The sequence below is a fragment of the Microtus ochrogaster genome, chromosome 26 (assembly GCF_000317375.1).
Source record: "Microtus ochrogaster isolate Prairie Vole_2 chromosome 26, MicOch1.0, whole genome shotgun sequence".
Classification (NCBI taxonomy): domain Eukaryota; kingdom Metazoa; phylum Chordata; class Mammalia; order Rodentia; family Cricetidae; genus Microtus; species Microtus ochrogaster.
Window position 1 is genome coordinate 6,663,202 of NC_022025.1, and position 16,099 is coordinate 6,679,300.

The 16,099-nt window shown below is 36.9% G+C and overlaps 1 protein-coding gene across 1 annotated transcript in view; it reads left to right on the forward strand.

Annotated features, from left to right (window-relative positions):
* The window catches only part of Sema3d (semaphorin 3D), a 199,391-nt gene that overhangs the window by 108,947 nt on the left and 74,345 nt on the right, over positions 1-16,099 (forward strand). Inside the window, exons 4-5 of the mRNA XM_005358325.3 lie at positions 5,990-6,052; positions 12,989-13,108. Coding sequence (XP_005358382.1) covers positions 5,990-6,052; positions 12,989-13,108 — 183 coding nt within the window. The remainder of the gene's footprint in view (positions 1-5,989; positions 6,053-12,988; positions 13,109-16,099) is intronic.

Sequence of the window (16,099 nt, forward strand, 5' to 3'; positions counted from 1 at the left end):
AATAAAGGATAGAAATGAATTTCATAATTCATGAATGAAGCAACAATTGTAGTATTTTATTTGTAAGTTCCTTGATAATTTTTTCAACATTAAATGAATACTCAAGAAATTTAAAACTAAAGCTATTGTTTAAAAAATCATATTTATATAACTAAAGCATGGGTCATATTTTCAAGTTTATATGTGAAGTTATTAGGATATCTCTTTTAAAATATACTTAAACATAATTTAGTGAGTTATGAGTGGACATAAGGAGGTATAAAAGATAATTTTTGCTTAATATGAATAATCTTTCTTCATGTTAACAATCTTTATTATATAAATATAAAATAGAAACTAAATAAATATTTTCCACATCAGTATTTGTCCTTCTAAATAGCATAAAATACATTGAAAATGATTAATTATTAAATATTTTAAAGGTTAGATAGACAAAGTGACTTCAGGTGTTTTAAGTCAGTATATTTTAGAATATGGGTACTTGTTTATAGTTGTTTTAAAATTTTATCTTTCTTAAATCAAGACTCTGTAAATTTCCTTGCTTCTGTTTGACAGTTTCTATTATCAAATAGAGGTATAAGAATTACCTGGCAATTTTGTCTACTTCCCATAGGCAAGAGGATAACTATATGTTTTTCCTTGGGTTCACCTTCTTATTTAGCTTCTTTAGGCTCACCAATTGTAGTCTCCGTGACCCTTATTTATGGCTAGAAACCAATTATGAGTGAGTACATCCCATGTTCATCTTTTGGAGTCTGGGTTACCTCACTCAGGATAGTGTTTTCTATTTCCATCCATTTGCATGCAAAATTCGAGAAGTCATTGTTTTTTATGGCAGCGTAGTACTCTACTGTGTATATATTTCACACTTTCTTCATCCATTCTTCCATTGAAGGGCATCTAGGTTGTATCCAGGATCTGGCTATTACAAATAGTACTGCTATGAACATAGTTGAACAAATGCTTTTGTCATATGATCGGGCATCTCTTGGGTATATTCCCAGGAGTGGTATTGCTGGGTCCAAGGGTAGGTTGATCCCGAATTTATATCACCATAGAACCTTCATCTGGTGATGGATGGAGATAGAGACAGAGACCCACACTGGAGCACTGGACTGAGCTCCCAAGGTCCCAATGAGGAGCAGAAGGAGGGAGAACATGAGCAAGGAAGTCAGGACCACGAGGGGTTCACCCACCCACTGAGACAGTGGAGCTGATCTACTGGGAGCTCACCAAGGCCAGCTGGACTATGACTGAAAAAGCATGGGATAAAACCGGACTCTCTGAACATGGTGAACAATGAGGGATGATGAGAAGCCAAGGACAATGGCACTGGGTTTTGATCCTACTTCATGTTCTGGCTTTGTGGGAGCCTAGCCAGTTTGGATGTTCACCTTCCTAGATATGGACGGAGGGGGGAGGACCTTGGACTTTCCACAGGGCAGGGAACCCTGACTGCTCTTTGGACTGGAGAGGGAGGGGGAGAGGAGGGGGGGGAGGGGGAGAAGGGTGGGAGGAGGGGGAGGGAAATGGGAGGCTGGGAGGAGGGGGAAACTTCTTTTTTTTTTTCTTTTCTCAATAAAAAAAAAAAAAAGAAAAAAAGAATTACCACTGAAGTTAAGGTCAATTGTTCAGTGGTGGTTTGGTCAGTGGTTACACTGCAGATAATTAAGCAGACAAAAATTATTGGTCTGCTCTAAAGTTTCAGAAAACATCTCTGAGTTTTGCTGTCTTGAAGAGAAAGAAGTCAGATATACATTTGCAATCAGGGATGTAAAGGAAAACTGCAATTTCAAAGAACATTGGGACAATGACAGCTGCAAATATTTCATACAAAATGCAAGTCACACTAGAGCTCTGTGTGAATAACCCAGGACAAGACACAGAAATGATGTAAAGGACCTCACAGCTTTCCATGTGGGTCTGTGATAAGTGGAAGGAAATACCTGTGGAGGATTTTCTATGAGAGCCACCAATTTGTAAAACAGGCATGTGTGCTTTGTTTTAGCCTGCTCAATGTAACTTTTACTAGGCTAGGATTATGTCTGAGATACCAAGTACAAGAAGATATACACAATATCTTATTACTAATAAATTTAGAGCCATAAGAATACTGATTCCCAGTGTTTCAAAGCCATTCACATTACCAAATGATAAAAGAACTGATTTTTATAGATAATATACTACTATATCCTAAACATGATTCTATTAAATGGGCTGTTTTAATATATACCCACTGAATTATTTATTTTATTTAAGATTATCTTGAACTTAGATATAAAAATGTTAAAATTGAGACTATATCAATATTATCATATTCTCTCTCTCTCTGATCTCTAGCCTTGGTTGAGCTAAAATTGTCTATGTAGTCTATCCTCCTGCCCTTACATCATGTCAGCTGAGATATTTGCATACACTACCATACAAGACACACCCACGAACATATAAATATCAGAGTATTAGTTTATGTGTATGTACACACATTAAATTTCATTTCAAAGTTTCTATGTGATTATCTGTGTTCAGTGTACTCTATTAGGATATATATGCAAGTACTTCTGTCTCATTAAGTTTATATAGACTGGATTAAAGATATTTCTTTTCCTTAAGGTAATTACTAATTACCATTCACAAGGAGCTGGTGTGGTGGCACAAAGCCAAATCTCAGCTTTATTGAGTCCTTAACAAAAGGATCAGTAGTTACATATGACTCTTTGCTAAATGCCAGTTTTAAATAGATTATTTAAATATATAATCATTGATTCTAATAAGTACAACACAAATAAAAGTTCACTTATAAGCACAGTAAAGATAGCATATCTTAAATACTGCCACAATGCAATTCTTACTAAGACTATTTTGATTCTGACATATACAAGGCTTCATATATGTGCACCCAGTGTACAAAAGGAACAGCATTGACTCCATAGTAATCTTGAAAGTTTCATGTGGAGTGCACAGAGACTGAAAGGGTTGTTTCCACATTTTGTTATTATATTAATTTTTTTTAGTTTTAGATCTATAAAACAATATTTAAAAATTCTATTTGAAAGTGGATTTTAACTTAAGTTTTATTAACCTAACCATTCAGTTCACTGGTGTTATAAAGAAAAGTAGAAATCTATGATTATCTTTGTGCTCTTCAGAACTCATATACTTAATATACATTTTATATATATATTAATATCACCAAGCTACATAGGTCTGAAAAATTCTATAAATATTTGTAATAAATTTCTTCCTAAAATACCAATAAATCTGACCATTACTGAAATAAAAATAAAAAGACTGATTTATTGAAATGACTGAAAGAAATGTTAGTCTAAACTAACAATCAAATAAGTGTCAGGAATTATAAAAAATAGATCATGGGTATACATCCTCTTTCAGACTGATAGACTGTTGACCTTTCTAAAAGTGACAATTAGCTTTAAGTAACAGATTATATAGCATTTCTGTTCTTTGTGGTTTGCTTTTGTTTGCTTTTTAAACAATGTCTCATCATATAGCCATGACTAGCCTGGCATTCACTCTATAGACCTCAAAATGATCCTATACTCACAAAGGTCAGCCTGTCTCTGTCTCCCAAGAGCTGTAGTTAAAGGCATGAACCACTATGTAGGATAGAACATTTTCCACTACATGAAAAAGTTTTAGAAATTATTGGCTAAAATTATATGAGAGGGAAATGACATAACTTTATTTTTATTTTTTATTGATTTATTTTTTTTATTGAAAAAATTTCCACCTCCTCCCCGCCTCCCATTTCCCTCCCCCTCCTCCCACTCTTTTCCCCCTCCCCATACTCCATTCCCCCTCCTTTTCCAGTCTGAAGAGCAGTCCTGATTCCCTGCCCTGTGGGAAGTCCAAAGTCCTCCCCCCACCATCTAGGTCCAGGAAGGTGCATATCTAAACAGACCAGGCTCCCTCAAAGCCAGTACATGAAGTAGGATCAAAACCCAGTGCCATTGTCCTTGCCTTCTCATCATCCCTCATTATCCGCCATGTTCAGAGAGTCCGGGTTTATCCCCTGCTTTTCCAGTCACAATCCAGCTGGCCTTGGTGAGCTCCCAATAGATCAGCTCCACTGTCTCCGTGGGTGGGTGCACCCCTCGTGGTCCTGACTTCCTTGCTCATGTTCTCCCTTTTTCTGCTCCTCATTGGGACCTTGGGAGCTCAGTCTGGTTCTCCAGTGTGGGTCTCTGTCTCTATCTCCATCCATCACCAGATGAAGGTTCTAAGGTGATATGCAAGATATTCATCAGCATGGCTATAGGATAGGGTCATTTCAGGTTCCCTATCCTCAGCTGCCCAAGGAACTAGCTGGGGACATCTCCCTGGACACCTGCGAGCCCCTCTAGAGTCAAGTCTCTTGCCAACCCTAAGGTGGCTCCCTTAATTAAGATATATACTTCCCTGCTCCCATATCCACCCTTCCTTTATCCCAACCATCCCATTCCCCCAAGCTCCCCCCATCCTCCCCTTCTCACTTTTCTCTCCTCATTTCCCCTTACCCCCATCCCACCCCACCCCCAAATTCCCAGTTTTTTTCCCAGCAATCTTGTCTACTTCCCATATCCAGGAGGATGACTATATGTTTTTCTTTGGGTTCATCTTCTTATTTACCTTCTCTAGGCTCACAAATTATAGGCTCAATGTCCTTTATTTATGGCTAGACAATTCTGAGTAAACGGCATTTCTGAATCTTGTGGCTTACACTTCCAGGTGGGTTCATCACCTAAGTGCACCGTTTGCTCGCCCATTGTTTTGCATACACCACTGATTTGTAGATTGCAGAAATGTTCTCTAAATATAGCAGACTTTCTTTGTCTTGAAATTTCATTACTTCACTGTATTTGTCCATTTTGAGTGGGTTTTGGGTGGCATTTTCTGTTTTCCTTGGCTCAGAGATACTATACTCCAGATCACATTATAAAGATCATACCATGAAACACTGGTGATATCTAAATGCTTTGCCTTTTCTGGTTTAACCAGGCCCTTCATCACAATACCGTAGAGTATGCCTTTCCTTCAGTCATTAAAATGTTTTCCTGCATCAGTGTGAAACATGATAAAAGAGTTTGGATACGATTGAAACGTGTGTCATCTCCCCTTGAGTGTGTAATCTCTGTTTCTTCTTGCCCACAGCTAACAGGGGTTATCTGCTATAAGCTATAATGGACTATCATAACTGTTTGAATTTTGCATCCTTACATAATTTCAAACCTGTTCTGAAAAAGGAAAAGAAACAGATAAACAGGAAATGTGTAAAATATTTTCTGAAATATAATTTAGTGCTGCTCACCAAAGGGGAGGATGCTCTTCACCTCGGTCCTTTGCCAAAGCCATGTTTGCTGCATACTGATTAAGATTCTCAGATTCGGTGACATCAAATTTGGGTCAAATTATCTTGATTTACTTTTGTGGATTTTATGTTTTATTTCATTTCTATGTGATTAAGTTTTCTGATATGAAAATGAAGAAGGGAAGTATATCTATTTTTAGGCTTATTGTGATATTTAAATAAAATATAATTCTAAAATATTTAGCTTCTTTCCAGATATGTCTGTACTCTATGCATGCTAAGTGTGGTGAGCAAATTGACTCTAATATTTGGGTTGGAGTAGAAGCTTGTGTGAATGACAGAGAACTGTTTCTGCCATCTCACCACACATTTCTACGGTGCACCACCACTCGGAGAAACCCAGAAAAGCATGATGAATTTAACAAATATTACCTCAAAGTTGTATTGACATCGCAAAAGAGCATACATGCCTTTGAAAATAAGTTATTTGCTACTACATCATTAAAACCAGGAAAATTGCAGTTTTCATTTAGAAAGATTTTCAGAGGGGTTTTGGAAAATATTTATGTTTGGACTCCAAGGTGCAGTTGACGTTTATTCTTCAGTATTACTTAGTCTCTTTTCAAATCAGAATTAGATGTTTTTAATGTGCTTGTTCTAATCTACCTTTAAATGTTCTTTCAGATTTATTGGCCTGCTGCAAAAGAACGGGTGGAATTATGTAAATTAGCTGGAAAAGATCCAAATGTAAGTATGAAACTTTAAAGTGACCTCCTCAAATTGGACACTAACAGTGCAGTAAATTTTTATATTCTCTTTTATTGAATAATAACATTGTCTGCTACTTCTATTACTAAACTGGCATTCTCTGTACAGATTATTATAGTGAACAGGGGATGGGACTTCTGGATATATTTTTCTTCCTCCTGTGCCAAGAAGGGCTTCACCCTGCTCAATATCTCCACACTGAGATGATGCCCATGGATGAAGAAAGAAATCAATTTCTCATTGAACTTGTGGGCATAAAATAATTTGGTAACAACAATTTTCAAAATTATTTGTCAAATAAGCCATAGTGATATGGCTGACACTCTGAGAATAGTTTTATGTTTTGTGAATCATCTATGTTTAGTACTTGATAAAGAAGTAAGGAAAGAGAGCTAAGTTAATGTCAGTTTTCCCGTGAATTAGAGGAAGGATAAACCATGAATGTCAGGAGGTGGAACTAAACTGCATTCTGAGAGCATTTTCTCATCAGTCTGTTCACTAAGTTACACAGTAACTTCCTTGTTCAGTTAAGACAAGCAGGGATTAATTTTTCTGGATGTTCTGTCCTTGAGCCCACAATTGTGAGCTCGTAACCGCTTTTAACTTTTACGCTCGTCCACTGCTAACCACGGATTGGAGGTGTACAGAGCCTTTCCCTTTATCACACAGGACTATAAAATTTGATGCTGCATCACAACCCTCCTTGTTTTTAGTGCATCCTTTTAAACCGACGTTCTCTTTTAGAGTTACTGATAATGACTGTCAGTTTTATACCAGTTACCTTATTTAAAGAACTACTTCCTATGCCAATAGTTATAATTTCATTTAACCTCATTCTCTGATGAAACGACTAGACCCAGCAAAAGCAAATGGCTCATTCAATACTATACACTTGAAACCAGAAACTAAAGCCAGAAGTCTGGGCACATCCTCTGTGCTCCTAACACCATAAAATCTACATGATAGGTCAACAATCTTTTTTCCAAGTCATGTCTCTTTTTAATATTACCATAACATTGATCTTCATTTCAAACAGTATTGCATTGATTCTGATCAACAGAAAACAGGCAAGTCTTTGGTTTCATTGACTTCTTGCCTCTACATGACCTTCTCTTTCCCTCCTTTCTAGTAATTTTTACCCACTTCCAAAGAACATGTTTGGGATTAACAAGTGTTTGGAAAGACTTTTCATTTACAAAGAGGTACTATATAACTACCAAGTAGTGAATTATTCACTCTAACAACAGTTAACTAATTGGGATGGTGGGAGAAGGGAGGTGGGGTGGGAACTATTATACTCCCTAAAACAGTCATTCAGTTTAACCCAAGGAAGGGAAGAATGGCAGGAAAGGGCTGACATTGTTTTGAAGAAGGGTGCTAAAAGAAAGACATAAAGAAAATGCTTTAGTTTTGTTTATAAAGCTTGAATTAAACTGCTTGGTATAGGCAAAAGGAAGCAAAGGTGAGGTTAGCCTGGGCTATCTGTTTGTTTAGCTACAGAGGTGCCAGCTTTGACAGTGAAACATTACATACAGAAAAAAAATAGCTTCCTGCTATGAAATTCTGCAATTCTATATTCTTCTACTTTCTAAGAAAGCATAAAACTAAATGTGTTTGTTGTAAAAGTTTAATATGTTATGTGTGAGACAATGAAGGGTCACTTTAATAATGTGCTTCTTGCCTGGAGTCACTAGCTGGGGCATCAGGTGACATTGCAATGTGTGCATTCTTGAAGCTTATTTTCTAATTTTCAGGATGAAATCACTATATACATAGTTTCTTCTAACTGATTTTTATTACTTTTTAGAGTACCATAGCCTTTTCCATATCAATAGTTTCCAAATTAGCTCTGAAATCCTTGCCACATCATCTCATGAATGTCCTATTATTGCAACATTGACCATTCCCAGTATTTCCTGTTACAAATGATCCTACGTGTGAGAATTCTCACATATCAGTATTGAGAAGATCATCACCTTTTACCAATTAAGGACTTAAAGCTTCTTGTGTTCATGTATTAAAACTGACCTCAAAGAACCTGATAATATATCCTAAGCAGCAGTACTTGGTTAAAAGATGTTTTGCTATTTTTTACTGGTGATTAACAGAGTTATATAAAAAAGACATATACGTAGGGTAATGTTATTGACAAGTGCTTATAAGCTTAAATATGTTGCAAAGCTTATTTTTACACTGAGTTTCACTCATAAAAAATATTCACTTGTCTTAGGGCTTTATTTCTATGAAGAGACAACATGACCATGGCAACTCTTATAAAGAAAAACATTTGATTGGGGTTACTTACAGTTTCAGAGGTTTACTGCATTATCATCATGGTGAAAAATATGATAGCATGCAGGAAAACATGGTGCTGGGAAGTAGTTGAGAGTACCACTTCTTGATATTCAGGCAGTAGAAGGACACTGTGTTTCCCTGGGTGTGACTTGAACATATTGAGTTCTCTGAACCTGCCCCCACAGTGACACACTTCCTTCAATAAAGCCACACCTACTCCTTCTAATAGTGCCACTTTCTATGGGCCAAACACTCAAACACATGAGTCTATGGGAGGCTGTGCTTCCCCAAACCATCACAAGCAGTTATCTTGAGGTGTAGATTTTAAATATTGACATAGGTATATCTGTAATTTTTCCCTTTAAAAATGTTTTCCTTTGTCCTTTTAATATAACAGATTATTTTCTTAATAGATATTTACATTGATAGATTTTGTTTTTAAACAAAAATATATATTTGAATTTTATTTTATTTAGTAGAAATTTACTTAAATACTTTTAATTATTTTGAAGCCTAAGAACTTCTTTGAATACAAGGTTTCATCTTAAAAATTTATCTGGGGAATAATCACAAGATTGTAGGAGATTACTAGCAGGTGTGGTTAACCATGTTTTCAATCTCCACCGTTGGGAGACTGAGGACACTCCGCAATTCATATGGGAAATTTAAAGTCTGTTTGACATACATAAAGTTCAGTCTCAAAATGAAAATTTAAAAAAGCACAATAACAAATCACTTAAGGAAAACAAAAGTAAAAGAATTTATTGTCACAATATGGTGTAAAATCCAAAGATAAAACCAAACCTTAAGTAACTGGGGAAATACTCAGTGATATAACATTTCTGTACCATCTCAAGTTTCTCCTAACTTCGGGTTCAATTCCAGGCACTGCCAAAATAGAGCTAAACACATCAAGGATTTCTCAACCATGAGTGTCTTCCAATAGCTCATACAGATGTCTCAGTTTAATATATTTTGGTTGTTAAAATTACACGTTGAGCTGCACTACATTTAATTTTGGCATCAAGATTCTAAGTACCTCTGGTTTGTTATTTCTGTTTAGTAACTGAATAGAAAACAAAATTTTAAAATTTCATCACCAGGCTATTCTGTGAATTTTAATTTAATTTTATATTTACCTAACTCTTACATGGATACATATAAGGTGCAACATATTAAAAGTTGCAGTATTATTTGAGATAATTAGGAAATTTCCATTGCACTGGTGAATTGGCCCAATAGGAAAAAGTGCTTTTGTATCAAGTGAGAGTGAGGACCTAAATTCAGTCCCCAAAACGCATATGATGAGAGAAGAGAACACAACCAATGATCTGTTCTCTGACCAACGCACATGGACAGTAGCCATAGGAATGCAGTTCACATTGGCACTCACACACACATACATAACACTGGAATGGATAAAATAAATAAGTATAAAAATGATATTAATATACTAATAAATAATTTAGTGATTATTACTTATTAGTTCCTCATCACACACACACTTTCTAGTCAGGGAAGGTTGTTATGAGTGAAATGAAGCCGGGCAGTGGTGGCACACGCCTTTAATCCCAGCACTCGGGAGGCAGAGGCAGGCGGATCTCTGTGAGTTCGAGACCAGCCTGGTCTACATAGCTAGTTCCAGGACAGGCTCCAAAGCCACAGAGAAACCCTGTCTCGAAAAACCAAAAAAAAAAAAATAATAATAATAAAATAAAATAAAAAATAAAAAATAAAAAAATGAGTGAAATGAAAATTAGATGAAAGGAATAAAGAAAACAGGAGAAATCCAATTAAACTATATCATTCAAATGCAACAACTGCCATTGTGAGCAGTGACTGACAAACTAGCCGGTTCAGGGAAAGTTTAGAAAACTGCTTCTCAAAGTTATCTTTCTTCATGCCCCAGAGAATTATGCCATCATCAACAGCCTAGCAAGTCACTGAGTGAATTAAACCAAGTTAATTATTAATCATGCCACTTAAACAAAGCTTTGAAACTTTGTGCATAAAAAGAAAGCAGTACATAAATTCTGAGATTTAAAAACATGAAGACATGAATTAAAAGGCCATTGTAGAGTACATTCCATAAAGATTGTTTGCCTTAAATGTCTGCTCTGGGCAAAATGCAAAATCATAGATCTTATCTTTTTATAATCTAATCACAGCCTTCCTTTCCTTTGGCAACCAATACTGTCCTTAGAGAAAGGCCCTCTTCCAACATCCCCCTACTCACACACACACACAATCACAACACTTCAGGGATGACATTTTCTGACCTCTAGCAGATAATTCCAAACTCAAACATGCTTTGTTGAATTAATGCTAATTTAGCCAGAGTGTTCATCCCAAAACGACTCCCAGAAAAGGTGGTGATGGGGCACAATCTAGATATGTTCTGGATATGTGGTTGTTGTTCTGTAACCATTAAAATACCACATACACATCTTAAACTGCATGTTAAACTGCTGACCCCTAGTTGCCTTTTTAAACAGGGCTGCCTCACATAGACCCATATCATCCAGATTTTATAGTCTATACCTGGAAGGGAGCTGTCTTAATTATTATGCAAGTATCTCTTTAAGATCCTTCAAAACTGACATCTAAATCCAATGACCATGTGGTAAAGTGAAGCATTTGATAGGGTGCTTCAATGACTGGCAGTGAGCTTGACTGAGATGGCTTTCACCTCAGGCCTCTGTACCCTTGCTGGTGCAGAACCAAAGACCAAATAGCAGGATGGACATGCAGGAGCTAAGTAAAAGCTGGGGATGTGTAAACCTCCCTTCCTACCTGGATGCCATGCTTAAATTTTATGTGGTGATCGCAAATGATTTTACATTTTTGCATTGGCTTTTTTTTTCCCCTATTTTGTTGCCTCCATTGTTCTAAACCATTAGTATTTTTTCTTTCTGAATCCATCCTCCTGAATTTGGCATCCTAGTCCAGGCATGCCAGGTACAAACCACCATTTCTCTCTTTTTGGTTTTGTAAATAAGATTTATTTGTTTTTTATTTTATGTATATGCCTGTGTGCTTGCTTTTCTGTATGTTCACTATGTGTGTGCAGTTGCCTATGGCAGCCAGAAGAGGGTGTCAGACCACCTGGAGCTGGAGTTATAAGCAGTTGTGGATTTCTATGGCCGGGTAGGGACAGAACTACATAGGGGTGTCTGACCTTCAACAGGTGGGGACTGTTTATCAGCACACGAAACAGAAGGCAGCCTCTCTCTCAGGGAAACTGAGGAGTCTTCCAGGAGTAAAAGCTGTTGGTGACCCTAAATAGTGGTGATGAGCTTAATAATGTAGAAATGTTACAGTCTTAAGGGTCCACATGTCTCTCCTGCAGCCTCTTCTTAGGGAAATTATTTGCCTAAAACAGGACAGAGTTTCCTTCCTGGGATAAAGGATAGTAGTTGGGCAAGGTCGAGGCTGTCTGTAATCTTGTATGAATCCTGTTTTACACCTGGCGCACTCTATCAGCTGTGAGCCATGAGATATGGATTCTGGGAACTTCTGTAGTCAGTAGGATCTCCCACTGTCCATGAGTGACCTTGCTTTATTGGTGAGGAGTCCCTGGCCAGTCAGGAACGGAGAAACTAGACTTTTCCTCAGCTTCCTATTTTTTAATTGAACATTCGCCTGCCTTGTATACAAGATAAATGTCTAGAGTGTCTCTGAAAGTTCTGCGGATCTGCAGGGTCCTGAAACATGCATTTATGGCTCAGCAATTGTTTCCATCTAGGGATAGGATTTTCACTCCGAATCCCAGTCCGTGGCAGTCTGGGGGCTCCCCTGAACTTAAGGGGAGCCTTATTCAATTCCTCACTGGCCTCAGCTACACTGTGAGATTTTCTCTCTCAGAGCAAAGAAAAAATAAATTGCTCACAAAAATTTTCTAGAGCTAAAGGTTCACTTATAGTACATAAATTTAATATTTTCTTTAATAAACTGAATAAATTTTCTAAGAAAAAACAGAGAATTGATATTTACCAGTAAATCAATTATAGAAAATAACCATAAAGATAGTAAAAATGGAAAGAAATGTTTAGATATAAGCATGTGCAAAACATAAATGTGAGTCTTCAAAATTCTGCTGGAATAAAAATGTTCATGAGGAAAGAACCAGCATGAAGTAACCTGATTTAAAAGACTTTCCAGTTTTAAAAATAAAGGGGACTCTATGGTAGGAACACAGATGTGGTATGTCCACTGTTTTGTTTGCTGGGTTTTGGACAGTTGGTATGGTAGATAGTAAGACATGAAGGGGCTAGGTTTTGTGTTTGCAGCAGAATAGGAGAGATTTTGTGCTCTTTGATAGTTTGTGTCATACCCAATCTGTTTATATCTACTCTCTGGGTTTCACTGGACACAGCTATAGAGCTCTGTGTCTCAACACTTTAGTTAGCTGCAAAAGTATAAATTTAAGACTTTTCAATACCACTCCTTTAGCCGCAATTTCTATATTGCCTTCCATTTTTCAAGTCAAATTGTCCTACCATTTTCATAAATCTTTCTATATTTTCCTTATTTTGGATAATTGATACATTCTTAAAACAAGGAAAATGAAGCATTGTTCATTAGCCATATACTAATGGTTTTCTTTTTTTTACCCAATAGACAGAATGTGCGAATTTCATCCGAGTACTTCAACCTTATAATAAGACTCACATTTATGTGTGTGGAACTGGAGCATTTCATCCACTATGTGGATATATTGATCTTGGACTCAACAAGGAGGTAATGAAACTGATGTGGGATGGTGGTCTGTGTTCTGTCAATTATATTTTAAATAAACACTAATTGACTAGTAGCCAGGCAGGAAGTGTAGGTGGGACAACCAGACAGGAAGTAGTGGCAGGTCAATGAGCACAGGAGAATTTTGGGAAGAAGGAAGCCCATTCTTCTGCAGTCCTGACCCAACCACAGAAGCAGAAAGATGTGACTGCCTTGCTGAAAAAGGTACCGAGCCATGTGGCTAACATAGGCAAGAGTAATGGGCTATATAAGTTATAAGAGTTAATAAGAAGCCTGAGCTAATGGGCCAGTCAGGTTACAACTAATGTAGACCTCTGTGTAATTTCTTTGGGACTTAATGATTATGGGAACCGGGAAGGACAGAAACCCTGACAATATGAAACAATAGAAAATATAATTTACTACAATGTCTATAGCACAAATTATACATGTCTAAGTAAATATAACATGAGTTATATAAGGCTTCATGTTTCTAAACATTTTATAAATTATACTGTTTTCTATCAAACCTGTTTTAATGAGAGAAGTAAAATTTGCAATATAAACTATTATAAACAATTGTTTTTATGAACAAAGCATGCACTTTCAGTTTTCCTTCTAATAGTATTTGTATACACATTTACACATATGTTTATAAATTACAATGCTATGAAAATACATTTTACACATATGATCTTATAGTGTTATTATATATTATAAATAATTATAAAAAATGTTCTTGAGATATGTACTGGCTGATATATGTGTTATCAATGGACTTTAAATGAATATCAGTAGTTTTCTTGGTTTTATGTAAACATTCACTCACACTGAAATCATTGAATTTTCTGGGCTAAACTAACGGAATGGAAATAAAAGATGTATTTAGTTAAGATTAATTTATTCCAACTATTGATGAGCATTTCTAATAAATGAGAAGCATGCAGATTTCAGAATTTCAACCAAAATAAATTTTTCAAGTGTCATAGATTGGCATGTGTACTGCATGCATTTTTTTTACACGTTGGAATTTTTGCAACAGAGATTAGAGCCATTGTAATCCCTAATATACAAGTTAGTAAAAATGATTTTTCTTGGTCTATCATAAACAGGACAGCAATGAGCTGAACCAAGACAGTGTCTGTCCAAAGCCATCATGACCAGTTGAGCTTTGGTTGTGTATTCTATATTATTTCTTTGTAGGCACTATTCTCATGCTTATGCACGTATTTCCTGTGTATAACTGTATGCATTTTCAGTCTCTGTGCTTGAGAGCAAAGTCTGGGCTTACAAAAAGGTTTCTTTATGTTAACTTAGTGGATACATGCCCAGGTCAAACCTACAACTGTGGCCAGACAGATTTTCTTCTCTAACCCACGCATCTAACCAGCCTAACTAACCAGACTCCTCTAACCGACTGTCTAACCAGCCTAACTAACCAGACTCCTCTAACCAACTGTCTAACTAGCCTTGACTCAACTGCTTGAAAGTAAAGCAACCCTGATAGTTCAATTCTGAACCCCTCGGAGAGTTGGCAACGGAATCTATCCTTCTTTGTTACCAGTGTAATGCTCTGTAGCCTGGCTCGGATGAAGGGCAATATATAACAGTAGCAAAGGGTATAATTATATGAGCACCCCACAGCTTGTGTGTGGATTTAGGCCTGAGGCTAAAGGCCAAATTCACAACCTGCCAGGGAAGCAAACAGTGCTCCGTAACTCTTAAAGTCAAGCTCCCTTGAAGGGAATTTGGATAGAGCTAATTACTTAGCCAGAGACTTATCAAGAAGGTCCGGGCAGTGCAATTTACGAGTTTTCAGAATAAAACCATGTTGAGAGTAGAGGGCTAGAAACTCGGTACTTTGAGCTGCTCTGGAGAACAGGCAACCTGCTTCCTTATGGATCACTATGTTTATGTATCATTCATTTCAAGACATTTTATTTATAGAGGTTTACAGACCCTTTCCATTTCAAATAGACCAGCTTACTTGGAGAGAAAATGAGCAGAGGGAAGAATGTATGCAAAGGGCTAGAGGAAAACCCCCACTGGGGCCAGCCAGTCAGTGTCTGGCACAATGAAAGGAAGAAAGGGAAAGTTAAGATGAACACTGAGGAGTTGGAAGGGATGGGAAGGTAACACTATTTAGTGCTATAAGAACTGTAACAAGCTTCTGGGGAAAGTGCTGAGTTAGTAATTGCACATACTGCATTTAACCATGTTGCTCCAAGGGGCTTACTGTAGCTCTTACCTCAGAAGAGAGGTCAAGGCAGCTGTCAACAGCTTCAAAGAGTAGTTTTAAGACTCAAGTTTCACTGTTTACCAGCTCCTTAGCTTTGTGCACATGGTAGATATATTTAAGATTTTGTTGATTCAGTAACATGTGATAACAAGAAGGGCAAGTGAATACAGAGTTATTTTAAGTATCAAATAAAAGTTATTGACAGCATCATCCTGCACATACGATCTCACAGAGACTGAGGCAGCCAAGACCTGCACAGATCTGCACCAGTTCAGCTCCTAGAGCTGAAAAGAGAAATGGACACTTGGCTGCACCCCTAACCCAGAAGCTATCTCCAACTGATAACCACTTGCAAAGGAAAGTATAGTTTCCTCCAAGGGAGTTTCACTGAGAAAACAAACTACTCTTAAGTATATGTATATGCGTATATATGCAATTTGTGAAATAATATATATTACTATAAGTATATCATAATATATAGTACATAACATTATATTGATGTTCTATTACATATAGGATGTTTTGATGACTATCTGTTAACTGTGTTTGCCTAGCATTGTGCTGCACACCTACAATTCTAGTAGTTGGGGACATAAAGGTAGGAGGGTTAGAGGGCTTCAAAACTAGTCAGGACTCCATATGCAGTTCAAGGTCAGCCTGGCTAGATGAAATCAGCTTCAGTTTTGAAAACAAGAAAGAAACAAGGAGGGAGAGAGAGAGAGAGAGAGAGAGAGAGAGAGAGAGAGAGAGAGAGA